We start from the raw sequence: 15308 nt of genomic DNA, 5'->3' as shown, positions 1-15308 counted from the left end.
CCTTCCCTCCCTCCCCCCCCCCCCCTCCCCTCCCCCCTCCGCCCAATTTCTTCTCCCTCGGGCTCACGGATCGGCGCTCTTTAAGTAATATCTTCCCCTCCTTCCCTTCCTCTTTGCTCCTACCCTCTCTCTTCTTCTATTCAAATCCTCATCAGGAGCTAGACGTTGGGTCATTGACAGCAGCGCCTCGACTGTCCCTCCTTACCTGCGCTCTTGACCCTCCAACTCTGTGACAACATAGTCCCGCCCCTCCCCCCACATAACGAGCGCCCTCCATTCTACACCCCCGGTGGTCCCTCCTTCAACACACAAAAGCTCCCCTCCTAGCTTCCATTTAACTATCACATCTCTGTCGGCCACCGACGGAAGAATGGGTCTGAACTTGGAGGAACTCTATGGCCAACCTATAGTCGACGAGCAGAAACCGAATGAGTATTCGGAATACCAGCCGAAGCAGGGGTATGGCTGGGCCAACACCTTGCCCGAGCGGCAAGGTCTTTATGACCCCGAATATGAAAAGGATGCTTGTGGTGTAGGCTTCGCCGCGTAAGTGCCCTACGTCTTCCTTCACCACCACTAAAATGCGCAACCTCGAGGGCGCCTAGAAGACTGGCAAGGTCACTAACAAGGACTGTCGACAGACACATCAAAGGAAAGCCTAGCCACAAGATTGTCAGTGATGGTGAGTTGCCCCGCGCCGGCATCAACGCTCTCTGGCGACTGGTTTATTAATGGAAGCATTGACTTACAGCTCGTAACCTGCTCTGTAACATGACGCATCGTGGCGCCGTTGGTTCAGATGCACGGGACGGTGATGGTGCTGGTGTGATGACCAGTATCCCACACAAGTTCTTCATCAAGAATTTCGCCCGGGAAGTCGGAGTTGAGCTCCCTCCTCTGGGCCAGTATGCCGTCGGAAACTTGTTCTTCAAGCCAGACGAAGAGTCTCTGAAAGAGTCTACTAACACATTCGAGGAGATCGCAACGTCTTTGGGTCTACGCGTGCTGGGATGGCGCGAGGTTCCTCGCGATTCGACCATTCTCGGCCCTGCTGCGCTCTCACGGGAGCCCATCATCATGCAACCCTTCGTGGTGCTCAAGTCAGCGTATGGCGAAGGCAACAAGCCCGAAGTCACTGACGCAGCACAATTTGACGACAAGACTTTTGAGCTCCAACTGTACGTTCTACGGAAGCGTGCCACCCATGTGATTGGCCTTGCCAACTGGTTCTACCTCTGCTCCCTCAGTAACCGGAACATTGTCTACAAGGGTCAGCTGGCTCCAGTGCAGGTGTACCAGTACTACCACGATCTGGTCAATGTAGATTATGAGGGCCACTTTGCTCTCGTCCATTCTCGTTTCTCGACCAACACTTTTCCTTCATGGGACCGTGCGCAACCTCTGCGTTGGGCGGCCCACAATGGTGAAATCAACACCCTTCGTGGCAATAAGAACTGGATGCGCGCTAGAGAGGGTGTGCTGCAGTCCGATATTTTCGGAGCGGAGCTTGACTCGCTCTATCCCATTGTCGAGGATGGCGGTTCCGACTCTGCCGCCTTCGATAACGTTCTGGAGCTACTGATGATCAACGGAGTTCTTTCCTTGCCCGAAGCAGTCATGCTCATGATTCCTGAAGCGTGGCAAGACAACCCGGCTATGGACCCGGCCAAGGCTGCTTTCTACGAATGGGCTGCCTGCCAGATGGAGCCCTGGGATGGCCCGGCACTCTTTACTTTCTCCGACGGCCGTTATTGCGGAGCTAACCTCGACCGCAATGGCTTGCGTCCTTGCCGCTTCTATGTCACGGACGATGACAGAATAATCTGTGCTTCTGAGGTTGGTGCTGTGGACGTCGATCCTGAACGCGTGATCCAGAAGGGCCGCTTGCAGCCCGGCAAGATGCTTCTAGTTGACACCGTAGCTGGCCGGATCATCGATGACTCGGAACTCAAGTATACTGTCTCTCACCGACATGATTTCGCTTCCTGGTTAGAAAAAGAGCTCCTGAAATTGCCTGCTATCAAAGAGAAATTGGATGCGCAGAGCGTGGATCTCGTCTCCCCATTAGATGAGACGACTATCCAGAATGACCCCCGCCTGAAGGCCTTTGGCTATTCCTTTGAGCAAGTGAGTCTGCTACTCGGCCCTATGGCGGCTGATTCAAAGGAAGCCCTTGGGTCAATGGGCAACGATGCTCCTCTTGCCTGTATTGCTAAGCAACCACGCCTTCTCTACGAATACTTTCGTCAACTCTTTGCTCAGGTCACGAACCCTCCCATCGATCCAATTCGTGAGGCAGTGGTTATGTCTCTAGAATGCTATGTTGGTCCTCAGGGCAACCTTTTGGAAATGGAGCAGTCACAGTGTCACCGCTTGCTCTTGCCATCCCCTATCCTGAGCATTCCCGAGTTCAACGCGTTGAAGAATATCAATCGCGCTCACAAGGATTGGACAGTCAAAACCATCGACATTACATTTGAGAAGCAAAAGGGTGTCCCTGGCTATCTTGAAGCTCTTGATGCCATCTGCGATGCCACAACCGAAGCAATCCAGAACGGGGACAAGGTCCTTGTGCTTTCGGACCGAGCCACGTCGGCGGAGAGAGTTCCTGTCTCCGCTCTTTTGGCCACTGGGCTCGTTCATCATCACTTGGTCCGTAACAAATGGAGATCTCTCGCTGCCATCGTCGTTGAGACCGCTGAGGCTCGTGAGGTACATCACATGTGTGTCTTGGTAGGGTACGGAGCCGACGCTATCAACCCTTACCTTGCAATGGAGTGTATCCTTAAGATGAACCGGGAAAAGCTGATTCGCAAGCAACTCCCTGATGAGAAGGCCATCGAGAATTACAAGGCTTCTTGTGATGGTGGTATCCTTAAGGTCATGAGCAAGATGGGTATCTCCACCTTGCAGTCCTACAAGGGCGCTCAGATTTTCGAAGCTCTCGGTATCGATGATAGTGTCATTGACCGTTGCTTTGCGGGAACTGCGAGCCGCATTCGTGGTATGACTTTTGAGCTTATTGCTCAAGATGCCTTCGCCTTCCACGAGCGTGGATACCCTTCGCGCGAGATTGTCGATATCCCCGGTCTTCCTGAGTCTGGCGAATATCACTGGCGTGATGGCGGGGAAGAGCACATCAATGACCCGGTCAGCATCGCGAACATGCAAGATGCTGTCCGCACCAAGAATGACAAGTCGTATGAAGCATATGCCAAGGCTGAACATGAGCAGATCAAGAATTGTACCCTGCGTGGTATGCTCGACTTCGACTTCGAACAGCGGACCCCCATTCCCATTGACCAGGTCGAACCTTGGACGGAAATTGTGCGTCGCTTCGTTACAGGTGCCATGTCTTATGGATCGATATCCATGGAATCGCATTCTACCTTGGCAGTCGCTATGAACCGCCTTGGTGGAAAGTCGAACACTGGTGAAGGAGGCGAAGATCCCGAGAGAAGCAAGAGATTCGAGAACGGCGATACGATGCGCTCCGCCATCAAGCAGATTGCGTCCGGTCGCTTCGGTGTGACTTCTCACTACCTCGCGGACGCTGATGAGCTACAGATCAAGATGGCACAAGGAGCTAAGCCCGGTGAAGGTGGTGAGCTTCCTGGACACAAGGTCGTGGGCCCTATCGCCCGTACTCGTTACTCTACTCCTGGGGTCGGATTAATCTCGCCACCTCCGCATCACGACATCTACTCCATTGAAGATCTCAAGCAACTCATCTACGATCTTAAATGTTCCAACCCTCGCGCAAGAGTATCCGTCAAGCTCGTGTCTGAGGTCGGTGTTGGTATTGTTGCCTCCGGTGTCGCGAAGGCCAAGGCTGATCATATCCTGATCTCCGGTCACGATGGTGGTACTGGCGCGTCCCGTTGGACTGGTATCAAATATGCCGGTCTTCCATGGGAGTTGGGTCTGGCCGAAACCCACCAGACCCTTGTCCTGAATGACCTGCGCGGGCGTGTTGTTGTCCAGACCGACGGTCAAATTCGTACCGGTCGTGATATTGCTGTCGCTTGTCTGCTCGGTGCAGAAGAGTTCGGATTTGCCACCACTCCCTTGATTGCTATGGGATGTATCATGATGCGCAAGTGCCATTTGAATACCTGTCCTGTTGGAATTGCTACCCAGGATCCAGCACTGAGGGCTAAATTCCAGGGAACGCCCGAGCATGTGATCAACTTCTTTTACTATGTTGCTAACGAGATGCGTGCCATCATGGCCAAATTAGGCATTCGCACGGTCAATGAGATGGTGGGTCGTGCGGAGCTCCTCAGGATCCGAGATGGTATCAAAACCCCCAAACAAGAGAATATTGATCTCTCCCTCATCCTCACCCCGGCTCACTCCCTCCGTCCTGGAGTGGCTACCTACAATGTTCGCAAGCAGGATCATCGCCTCCACACTCGTCTCGATAACAAGTTAATTGCCGAATCCGAGCTTGCGTTGGAGAAGGGCCTGCCCTGTCGTATTGAATGCGATATCGTCAACACGGATCGTGCCTTGGGTGCTACCTTGTCCTACCAGGTCAGTCGCCGCTATGGTGGGGAAGGACTCCCGCAAGACACTATTCACTCGAACATCAAGGGCTCGGCCGGTCAGTCCTTTGGTGCTTACCTTGCTCCGGGTATCACCCTGGAGCTGGAAGGTGATGCCAACGACTATGTCGGTAAGGGTCTTTCTGGAGGTCGCCTAATTGTGTACCCTCCCCGTGGCGCTGCATACAAGGCCGAGGAGAACGTAATTGTCGGCAACACCTGTCTCTATGGTGCTACTCGGGGTACCTGCTTCTTCCGCGGTTTGGCTGCTGAGCGTTTTGCTGTTCGTAATTCCGGGGCTACCGCTGTCGTTGAGGGTGTTGGTGACCATGGATGTGAGTATATGACTGGCGGTCGGGTGCTTGTCCTTGGTTCCACAGGTCGTAATTTCGCCGCTGGTATGTCCGGTGGTATCGCCTATATCTTGGATAAGAACCAGGATTTTCACTCCAAGGTCAACATGGAGATGGTCGAGGTCAGCGGTTTGGAGGACCCCGCTGAAATCGCCTTTGTTCGTGGCTTGATTGAGGATCACCACCACTACACCGGTTCTGAATTGGCCGCTCGCATCTTGCTCGATTTCACCCGTGCTCTCCGCCACTTCGTCAAGGTTTTGCCCATTGATTACAAGCGCATCCTCGAGGAGGAAAGTGCCAAGGCTAAGGCCGCAAAGAAGGCCGAGTTCACTCTGCCTCAGCTTCCGGGTACGCCGGTTTCGGCTGAGAAATCGAAGGCTCAGTCCGAAAAGGATGCGAAGAAGGTTGAGATGCTCGACATCGAAGACAGCATAAGTGACTCGAAGACCGAGAAGAAGCGCTCTGCTCTCATTCTCGACAAGACCAGAGGTTTTATGAAGTATAATCGTCGCAGCGAAAAGTACCGAAACCCAGCTACTCGGACGCGTGACTGGGCTGAGCTTTCTGCCCGACTCAGCGAGGATGAGCTGAAGTACCAGTCGGCTCGTTGCATGGACTGCGGTGTCCCATTCTGTCAGTCTGATACTGGTTGTCCCATCTCCAATATCATCCCTAAGTGGAATGAACTGGTCTTCCAGAATCAGTGGCAAGATGCGCTCAACCGTCTTCTCATGACAAACAACTTCCCAGAATTCACCGGTCGTGTCTGCCCCGCGCCTTGTGAGGGTGCATGTGTCCTTGGTATCAACGAAGACCCAGTAGGCATCAAGTCTATTGAGTGTGCTATCATTGACCGTGGGTTCGAAATGGGCTGGATGGTCCCTCGTCCTCCTAAGACTCGCACTGGTAAGACTATTGCCATTATTGGTTCTGGTCCGGCCGGTCTCGCTGCTGCAGATCAACTCAACCGTGCTGGTCACAGTGTGACTGTCTACGAGCGAGCTGATCGTATTGGTGGGTTGCTCATGTATGGTATTCCCAACATGAAGCTGGACAAGAAGGTCGTGCAGCGTCGTGTTGACCTGATGGCTGCAGAAGGCGTCCAATTTGCCCCTAGCACTCCCGTTGGACCTGAACACGATGTCAGCTTGGAGTCCCTGCGCAAGACCAACGATGCTGTGATCATTGCTACCGGTGCCACCGTGGCTCGTGATTTAAAGGTCCCTGGACGCGAGCTTGAGGGCATCCATTACGCCATGCAATTCTTGCACCGCAACACCAAGTCGCTCCTCGATTCCAACCTGGCCGATGGTGCATACATCTCTGCCAAAGACAAGCACGTTGTGGTTATTGGTGGTGGTGATACCGGAAATGACTGTATTGGTACTTCTGTTCGTCATGGTGCCAAATCTGTTACCAACTTCGAGTTGCTGCCCCAGCCTCCGCCGGAGCGTGCCCGTGACAACCCTTGGCCCCAATGGCCTCGCATTTATCGGGTTGACTATGGTCATTCCGAAGTCAAGACACACATGGGCAAGGACCCTCGCGAATACTGTGTCATGTCTAAGGAATTCGTTGACGATGGCAGTGGTCGCGTTAAGGGTATCAATACTGTTCGCGTGGAGTGGACCAAGGGTGCTTCTGGCGGATGGGACATGAAGACTGTCGAAGGCAGTGAGCAATTCTTCCCGGCCGATCTCGTTCTTCTTTCAATGGGCTTCCTTGGTCCGGAAGATCGCCTCCTAGGAGATGAGATCGAGCGCGATGCGCGTAAGAATGTCAAGACTCCTCCTGGTCAGTACTCCACCAACGTCCCTGGCGTTTATGCTGCCGGTGACTGCCGTCGTGGCCAGTCTCTCATCGTCTGGGGCATCAACGAGGGCCGCCAGTGTGCCCGTGAGGTTGATGCTGCTCTCATGGGCATCAGCTCCCAGCTTCCAGTTACTGGCGGCATCGTTCGCCGTCCTGCTATCGATGCAGTACCCCAGTCGGCCCCACAGACCGTCTCAGCCTAAATCTTGTTACGTATCTCAGTTTCATCATGCTGGGCAGGATCCCGCAGCACAACGACCCAAAGTGAGACTCATGATTACAACGAATCTATGACTGTCGATATTACAAGGCAAAACGGATCAGGCCAAAGCTAAAAGAAAAGTTCGTTGCTTCGGTAAATTAACGTCGGGTGGCTCGTATCCCTATAACTATACATTTTTCTACTATCTTTCCGAGAGACTATCTTGGGGGGCTGGTTGAAGGCTTTTGCTTCACTTCTATGCTTGCCTGAGTTGTGCAGCGTTCTTTTCATCATCAAAATGTTGTGTAAGGTCGGAGCGTTTGTCATTCTGTGCGACTTTCTAGCTGCCTGTACATATTCTATTCACGTCAATATCAATCTGATGATCTTAAGTGACTTGGCACAGTATGATAGTGTTTGTATTCGAGTTCAAAATCGTGTAAGCTGGTAACAAATAAGGTCTACTAGCATTACAAAATATATGAAGACAAGCCTTGACGACATCCACCAGCAGTCTACCCATCTCATTCCTCGGGAACTTGGCTTCAATCAATCCTCGTTGTCGTCCTCATCATAGTAATTTTCATCATCGTCGTCGTCCGCATCCTCTGTCTCAATCTCTATTTCCTCACCTTCGTTCCCGCCCCAATTCTCGTCCTCGACGCCCTCTCGTCTACGGCGAGGAGGGTGGTTCTTCAAGTCCTCGTACCCAAGCTTGATCCGAGCCGCAATCCCAGTCATACTGTCCGACTTCTTCCCCATCTTTTCCACCCGTCCACTGACAACGGTACGGTCAAAGCCGCGTAGGCGATTCTGCCAATCATGAGGACCGCCACCACGATAGGTTGAACTGAAACCTGCAGTCCTTCGCTCAGTCCGAGTGCTTCTGGGCCCACGACCGCGGCCGTACCGATACGCGTAGAAATGAACATCCCCATTCGCCAGGCAATGAGCGGAGCGCTCGTGGTGTCTCCCATACCGTCGCAGCATGTCCGCCTGCCGCTCGTCCTCCTGGAACAGCGCATCGAGGTATTTCAAGCCTTCGTCGATCTCAAAGAGATGCTGCAGGCACTGCTGACTCGTGGCCTCCAGGATTTCATGGCATGCGGTGAGCTCGCGATCGGCGAGCTTCATCATGGCCCAGAGATTGCTCTGCAGGGTCTCCCTGTCGGTCCTGGTTGGGGGTTTCAGGATGGAAGGGGGCTGCGGGGACTGGGAACGGAGACGGCGGGGGAAAGGAGGCGGAGGCATCAACTTAGCATCCGTGGGGATGGGGGGAGGAGATGGGGGAGGAGATGGGGGAGGAGGAGGAGGAGGAGGAGGAGTAGGAGGAGGAGCGCGAGTCTCCTGAGGGAGGTCTGACAGGGGAATCGGATCATCAGCGGGGATGACGGTTGCTGTTGGCTGCCTCCAGGTCACGACTTTGCGATATCGAGGGTGGTAGTAGAGGGGGTCGTGGGCGGTAAAAGGGTGGTACTCGACCTCGTCATGAGGGCCATTGGTTGCATCTCTATATTGTGCAACGTACGCGGTAACCTCCTCATGATGCGATGAATGAAATGTGCTGTGGGAGGGCTGTGCTTGCGTGTGAGATGGCAATGGGGTATTTGGCGTTGTTGGCGTTGGTGTCGTTGTTTCTGCTGCTGCTGAACTTGAAGGTCCAGAAAACGCACCTCGCCTGGCTCTGTTTTGGCCTGATTGCTCGGTCAGCTTGTCCATCTTGCGATTCAAGATTGTGAAGGGATTATGAAGTCGCTGCTCGATTGTGGACGGGCGAGTCTAAATTTCGTTGTCGAGAAGTGTAGTGCAATGTTTAGGAAGAAACAGCAAATTTGAAGGAAAGAAAAGGCGCAGGCTGACCCTTTTGAGGGATTTCATCCTCATATCAATATTCCTTTCAAGAAATCCTGGAAAACAAAGGTTTGTTTGATTGACAGAGAGATCTCACAGACCAGACCTCCGCGATTTCGAGAACAATGGCGGTCTCCTTTGATCTGCACACCAGTCCTCAAAGAGACCAAAAAAGAACCCCCAATTGTCTAGCCAGATCATTGACATCCTTTTGATTGATCTGAATATGACTATCGTACAATATCCCCCAGGGACAGGTATCGTATTGGAAACTAACATGAAGATCAACCGAGTCTAACATGCACGTTCATGGAAATGGACAGGAAATTTTTACACGGGCAAAGAAGAATGGGCCAGATGAGGAAGGGCTTTCACCGTCTAGTATCTTTCTTTCATGACGATGCTGACGACGCCTCTGCTGTTGCTGATGCCGCCGCCGCTTTCTGGCTGGCCGCTGCCGCTGCTGCGGCCTCCTCGGCAGCCTTCACCTCCCTCTCGAGCGCGGCGAAGTCGCCATTAAAGCACTCGCCGATAGATTCCGTGCGCACATCCCAGACATCCTCACTGCTGGGCCCTGTCTTGTACTTGATAGCCTTCTTCCGGTAATGATCCCGAATCGCCTCCTTGCGCCGTTCGTCACCCCAGGTGCGGGTCTTCATGCACAGCCAGAAATTACTCCAATGCTCGCTGCAAGACCGCAGCTCGCCGTATCGGTAGACGTTGACAAACTGGCCACCGAAAGATTGACAGAAAAAGGCGTAGTCGAATGCCGAGCGGCAAGACATGGTATCGGGATAGAGAGAGTCGGGGGCGATCGAGTTCGGGGGAGCATGAGGATTAGAGGATGATGTATCGAGAGAAGGTGTTTCGGGAGTCGAACGCCGTTTATCGTGTGATTTCTGGCTAATATCGCCCTCGAGACTAGCGATTAACTTCTTCCATTCGGCGTCGGCTTGCTCTTCGCGAGTTAATGTTGGGGGGTGATCCGCTTGTGCTGATGAGGACGGCGTAGATGCATGTGCTGTGTGTGCAGATGGTAGACCGGAATCAGGAAGACCAGATGAAGCAGGAGGCGGGGTTTGAGACTCGCCCTCCTTGGAAGGGGTTTTCCACAACCAGCCCATGGTGACGCTGGCCAATACCAAAAAAGTTGTTGTTTGAGGCGGTTGAATTGGCTGAACCTCGGATTTGAATCAAAGGGACAAATGCGAGTCGATGGAGTCTGATTGGCGATAGTGCTGTAATTTATCGAAGACATAGTGTGACCGTACCGGAGCGGGGGCCGCACGGCTGCCCTGCAACACGGTCGTTACAAGCTGTATTTCGCAGATAATGAAAGCTCCCCAGCTACGTCATAGGATGCTCTCGATAAACCAAGAACCCAGCCATGAAACCATTGCTCCTACACATCTCTTGCGTCGCTGAGATGATGCGAGCTCCGGTGCATATCGTGAGGCCATGGGGCTACCGAGCCCATGTGCGTCCCAATGGGTTCTCCATTCCCTCTTCAAAAGGGATCCTCGCCAGACTGAACAGTAGCTCTTCTCATATTAGCACTGTCGAAACAGGTCATATTGAAGTGAAGGACGGTGAAGGGCTTATTTTCGTGAACAGTATGATATATTGACTTCCAAGTCTCAAGCTAATACCAATTCATGCTGATGCACTCATTATACAGATATCTTTCCTTCGCGGTTACAATGGCTACTACAAGGGCCTCTTAGCGGTGGTCGGTCATACGAACAAGTACTGAAACGTATCGACAGACCACACCTAGCGGCTTCTGATCCTTTACACATAATACGTCGCGTCTTTCCTCAAACATTGGACATCGATATCCGGGAGGTTATCCCCCGTTTCAGAGAAGGCGGCGCATTTGTGAAGTATAACCGCAAGGATGGACTCAAGGACTTGGACATCGTAACCGCGATACAGAATCACCTCAAAGAACACCCTATCAGGCCATGGTTCAATCCGTTTCAGGAGGTCAACGTGGCCCATGTTCATGGCAGGCCCTGGATTGAGGACCTATACCGCATTCCCACCCCACGGCTGAGAGTGGAATTCCTGCCTGCTTCCTCTGATGGAACAGCAGGAGAACCGACCACCGAGGCTTTGTACAGTGTGTTTCGCCGGTACGGCAAGCTAAGAGACATCGAAAGGCAGCCGTCCGATTCCAAAGTCACGCCCAGATATGCGTTCATTGTGTTCTCCCGCGCAAGGAACGCCGTCATGGCTAAGAACTGCGTGCACGGCTTCACCATTCCGGAGCATGAAGGTGGTGGAAAGTCCGGCACCAGGATCAAGATCAAGTATGAAGCCAACATCAAGTTGTCCATGATCAAGGACTGGCTTTTGAATCATCCAAGGATTGTGATTCCCATTATTGCCGCCCTCATCGCAGCCATCACAGTAACTGTTTTTGACCCAATTCGAACGTTCTTCATTGAGATGAAGATCAAAGCGACCTTGCAAAAAGAAGAAAACAGCATCTTGCGGTGGATCAGAAACCAGGTGAACAAAGCCAATATCATCTATTTCGGCCGCCGCGGATCTGATCCGCGCCGGCTCACAGCTATCTGGGAAGATCGTCAAGGTGATATCGCTCAGCTACAGTCGTGGCTGATGGAGAACGCTGAAACGTTCATCGTCATTCACGGACCTCGCGGGACCGGAAAGCGAGAGCTTGTTCTGGATCGCGCCCTGGAAAACTACAGGTACAAGGTTGTCATCGATTGTAAGCAAATTCAGGATGCAAAAGGTGACACGGCGAAGATTTCTCGTGCTGCTAGCCAGGTAGGATACCGACCGGTCTTCTCCTGGATGAACAGCATGAGCAGCTTTATCGATCTGGCCGCTCAAGGTATGATTGGCACGAAAGCCGGGTTTTCAGAGACCTTGGATGCTCAGCTCAGCAAGATCTGGCAAAATACTGCCACTGCCCTCAAGAAAGTTGCATTGGAGAACAAGAAGAACGATGAGAAAGAAGCCCATCTAAGTGATGAGGAATACCTTGAGGCTCATCCAGAGCAGAGGCCCGTGGTGGTTATCGATAATTTCTTGCACAATTTCTCCGAGGACAGTGTAGTCTACGACAAACTCACCGAATGGGCCGCTGGTTTGACCACTGGGAATATAGCGCACGTCATCTTTCTCACCACAGACGTCTCCTTCTCCAAGCCATTGAGCAAGGCTCTACCCAACTCCGTGTTCCGGACCATTTCCTTGGGCGACTGTTCACCGGAGGTAGGAAGGAAGTTTGTGCTCAGTCATTTGGAGTACGAATCAAAGACTGGCACGAAACAGACTCTCGACCTCGGTAACCTGTCAGACTTGGACAGCTGTATACAGGTACTGGGAGGCCGGGTCACTGACCTTGAATTCATGGCACGGCGGATCGAAGCTGGAGAGTCCCCTTTAGGTGAGTACGAGGCTGCCAATGCATGAACAAGGTCAGCAATTAACTCATAGAATCAGCTGCCGTCACCCGCATAATCGAACAGTCAGCCTCCGAGATCTTGAAGATGTTCATCTTGGGTAGTGACACAACCTCCAAGTCGTGGACACAGGAACAGGCATGGCATCTAATCAAAACACTTGCTAACGCCAAGGATGCGGCACTACCTTACAACCAGATCCTGCTATCCGACCTCTTCAAGGACAACGGTGAAGCATCCTTGCGTGCTCTTGAGCAGGCGGAGTTGATTTCTATCAACTCAGTCAATGGTTGCCCCGATGTGGTCAAGCCTGGCAAGCCTGTGTACCGGGCCGTTTTCAAGCGTCTCACCGAGAACAAGACCTTGAGCAGCCGCCTAGATCTCGAAATTCTCAAACAGCTCATTAGTGTCGAGAACAAAAGTATAAGCAAGTACGAGGAGGAGTTGCAACTTCTAGGGACGCTGCCCAAACAACCTTGGGAGCTCGCCAGCCGGATCAAGTGGCTCTTAGGTAAGGTTTATAGCTCACAAAACAAGGTAAGTAAGTATGAAGCAGAGAGCGCGACCTTGCAGAAGATTCTGCGGCGGGAACATTGAACAGGTGCAGTGGAAAGTCGGCCTGCATTATGATTGCATTGATATGTAGTGTACATAATTTCGAATGTTAATGAACAGGGAATGATCTGTCAAGTCTACTTTCAGCCGCAAGCCTCCGTAGACCTATCGCACAGTGAAAAGATCGCAGGAAGATGCATCCTTCTTGAGACTGAATCAGAACTGCCTCAGACCAAGTCGAGCTCCAATTCAGATTTGATGGATCAGCTTTTAGCCGTCGAGTCAACCAGTTGTTGGTTGAGCCTTCGAGAATAGTAGATATCGCCCCGAAAACAAGGCAGGAAGGGGAGTTCTGCTGAGATAAGCAACGGTAATTTTACCGTATTGTAGCCCAACTGCATCTGCGAGTCAACCTACTACATCTTTGCATAAATCTCCGCGCTCTGAAACAGCGCCAGGTTGCGAAGTTCCCTCTTCGTTTATGCTTCATATGAGATCTGATATTGTTTTGAGAGGTTAAGCTATTCTTCTGGTTTTGCGCATTGTATGACCATCGTGTGGACGGTCGGTCTATTCAACCCCTGTCCCGGTCTGCACCAGCACTTTTCTTGAGGGGCATCCGCCCTTGTGCTTGGGAAATGGAAGGATATGATTCAGCCCCCGGGGGGCTTATTCGCCTGGCACTCGATGGCTTCAATAGCGTGGGGTGGCCTACGTGGGTGGCTCTCCTGGTGTCCGTTTGCGTGGCGACTCGCCTCATCAGCGGACTGCAAAGTCGCCTCGGTAGTGGAACCGAGGCGGGACCGACACGCTCGGTTCGGATGGTGCCTTACTGGCTCCCTTGGATAGGCCATGGTATATCCTTCGCCCGGGACCATGTGAAGCTGATTGGGAATGCCAGGTTTGTTCTCCTGTGCACCACCTTTGCCGAATGACCTTGAATCTTAACTAAAATCCTTTTCTCAGGCAATTTATGAACGAGCCTGTCTTCGGCATCTATATGGGCGGCACGAATCACATCACTATTGTCGCCCCTTCATTAGTCAAAGCTGTGTTTACAGCACGAGGCATCTCCTCGACCGATTTAATGAACTATGCCCTACGGACAGTCTTCGGTGACCGTGGTGCGCTCCGTAGTCTGAGCCCTGCAGACCACCATGCGCTCAGTCACAGTGTGCCAAATCTGCTCATGCGTGAACCCTTCCTCACGGAAGGTACACGGACTGCTACCCGCTTGATTGAACGCCAGACCCCTAATTTGGTCACGAATTGCCGGAGTATAGTCGATCAGATGCAATGGGAACGCGGCAGTCAGGCACTGGTGGTCGGACAGGATGACATTCTGGTCTGCGAGGTCAACTTCTTCGCCCTGATTCGTCATTTTGTTGGCCATATCACAACGGCTATTTTCACAGGAGAGAGCATTTTGGAAGCCAACCCAACCCTGCTTCCTGACGTCTTCACTCTTGACAATCATTTTCTTGCCGTAGCCACGGGTCTTCCTCGGCTATCACATCCCGGCATATCTGCAGCGCATACTGCCCGTGACCGGCTGTTGGAAGTTCTGACGGAATTTCATAAAGCATTCTTGGCGTGGGACGATGGCCTGGACCCTGGCGCCGATTTCAGAGACCTGGATGATATCTCAGAGCCTCTAAGGGAACGGATACGGAAGTGCAAAAGCCTAGGGCTTTCTGCCAGATCAAGCGCTCCTGCACATCTGTCTCTGCTCTGGGCCATGAACTCAAACTCTCCCAACGTGGTCTTCTGGCATCTCCTTCGCATATATGCCGACAGTGCTCTCCTGGCTAAGATTCGTCAAGAAATCGCTCCATTCATCAAGATTACCCGACCGAGCAGGGAAGAAACTGGCCTTCCATTCGACGAGCCTCCTCGCATGTCTATCGATACAGAAGGCCTCATCAAATCATGCCTTCTCCTGAAGGCTAGCTTTTATGAGACTTTGCGCCTGGACTCTGCAGCTTTATCTTTTCGAAATGTCACATCAGACTTCACTGTAACCGAATCCGAAGAAGATGCAACTCTGGATGGGTTATCGCAGCCTCGTTCGTACAAATTCAAGAAGGGTGATGCTATTGTCATCCCTCACGCCGTCATCCACAATGATCACCGATATTTCTCTAATCCTAACCAGTTTGATCCACTGAGGTTTGTCACGACCGACCCAGACACCGGCGAGAAGAAAGCAAGTATGGACGTCATCAAACCGTTTGGCGGGGGTGTGTCGGGGTGTAAAGGTCGCGCTTTTGCAGAACGAAAACTTCTGGCTTTCTCTGCCGCGATCATCGCCTTGTGGGACGTTGAACCCGCCCAGGGCAACGATTTTGCCATACCAGAGCATAGACCATCCGCTGCAGCTTTCTTGCCGAAGACTGATATCAGGGTACGAATGCGGCAACGCATCTAATCACAAGGGACTGAGTTCACATTTGTCCTTGCATATACACGGTGTTTAATATATGGTTGTTTGTATATACCAAGATTCGAGAAGTTATTCATGATATGCTATCGACCTTAACCCGTTGGG

The 15308-nt window shown here is 52.3% G+C and overlaps 4 protein-coding genes across 4 annotated transcripts; 2 read left to right on the top strand and 2 right to left on the bottom strand.

The window, feature by feature from the left end:
• Positions 1 to 370: 370 nt before the first annotated feature.
• ASPACDRAFT_40610 (glutamate synthase (NADH)) lies at positions 371 to 6918 on the top strand (the record flags this gene model as incomplete). Its single annotated transcript, XM_020200785.1, has 3 exons — positions 371 to 546; positions 642 to 682; positions 752 to 6918. 3 exons carry the CDS (start codon positions 371 to 373, stop codon positions 6916 to 6918), a joined length of 6384 nt encoding a protein of 2127 aa, XP_020059627.1.
• A 548-nt stretch (positions 6919 to 7466) lies between these two features.
• ASPACDRAFT_58219 (uncharacterized protein) lies at positions 7467 to 8636 on the bottom strand (the record flags this gene model as incomplete). The annotated part of the gene is made up of 1 exon (XM_020203323.1): positions 7467 to 8636. One exon carries the CDS (start codon positions 8634 to 8636, stop codon positions 7467 to 7469), a length of 1170 nt encoding a protein of 389 aa, XP_020059626.1.
• Positions 8637 to 9160: 524 nt separating this feature from the next.
• ASPACDRAFT_40608 (EMI1 family protein) lies at positions 9161 to 9892 on the bottom strand (the record flags this gene model as incomplete). The annotated part of the gene is made up of 1 exon (XM_020200784.1): positions 9161 to 9892. One exon carries the CDS (start codon positions 9890 to 9892, stop codon positions 9161 to 9163), a length of 732 nt encoding a protein of 243 aa, XP_020059625.1.
• A 263-nt stretch (positions 9893 to 10155) lies between these two features.
• On the top strand, positions 10156 to 15188 carry yme2 (putative RNA12 protein; the record flags this gene model as incomplete). The annotated part of the gene is made up of 6 exons (XM_020202368.1): positions 10156 to 10259; positions 10308 to 10381; positions 10447 to 12189; positions 12246 to 12746; positions 13418 to 13661; positions 13727 to 15188. 6 exons carry the CDS (start codon positions 10156 to 10158, stop codon positions 15186 to 15188), a joined length of 4128 nt encoding a protein of 1375 aa, XP_020059624.1.
• Between the last annotated feature and the right edge of the window lie 120 nt (positions 15189 to 15308).

Source organism: Aspergillus aculeatus (assembly GCF_001890905.1).
Source record: "Aspergillus aculeatus ATCC 16872 unplaced genomic scaffold ASPACscaffold_3, whole genome shotgun sequence".
NCBI classification, from domain to species: domain Eukaryota; kingdom Fungi; phylum Ascomycota; class Eurotiomycetes; order Eurotiales; family Aspergillaceae; genus Aspergillus; species Aspergillus aculeatus.
The sequence above is the reverse complement of the archived record's forward strand: the minus strand, read 5'-3'. Positions and strand labels throughout refer to the sequence as shown.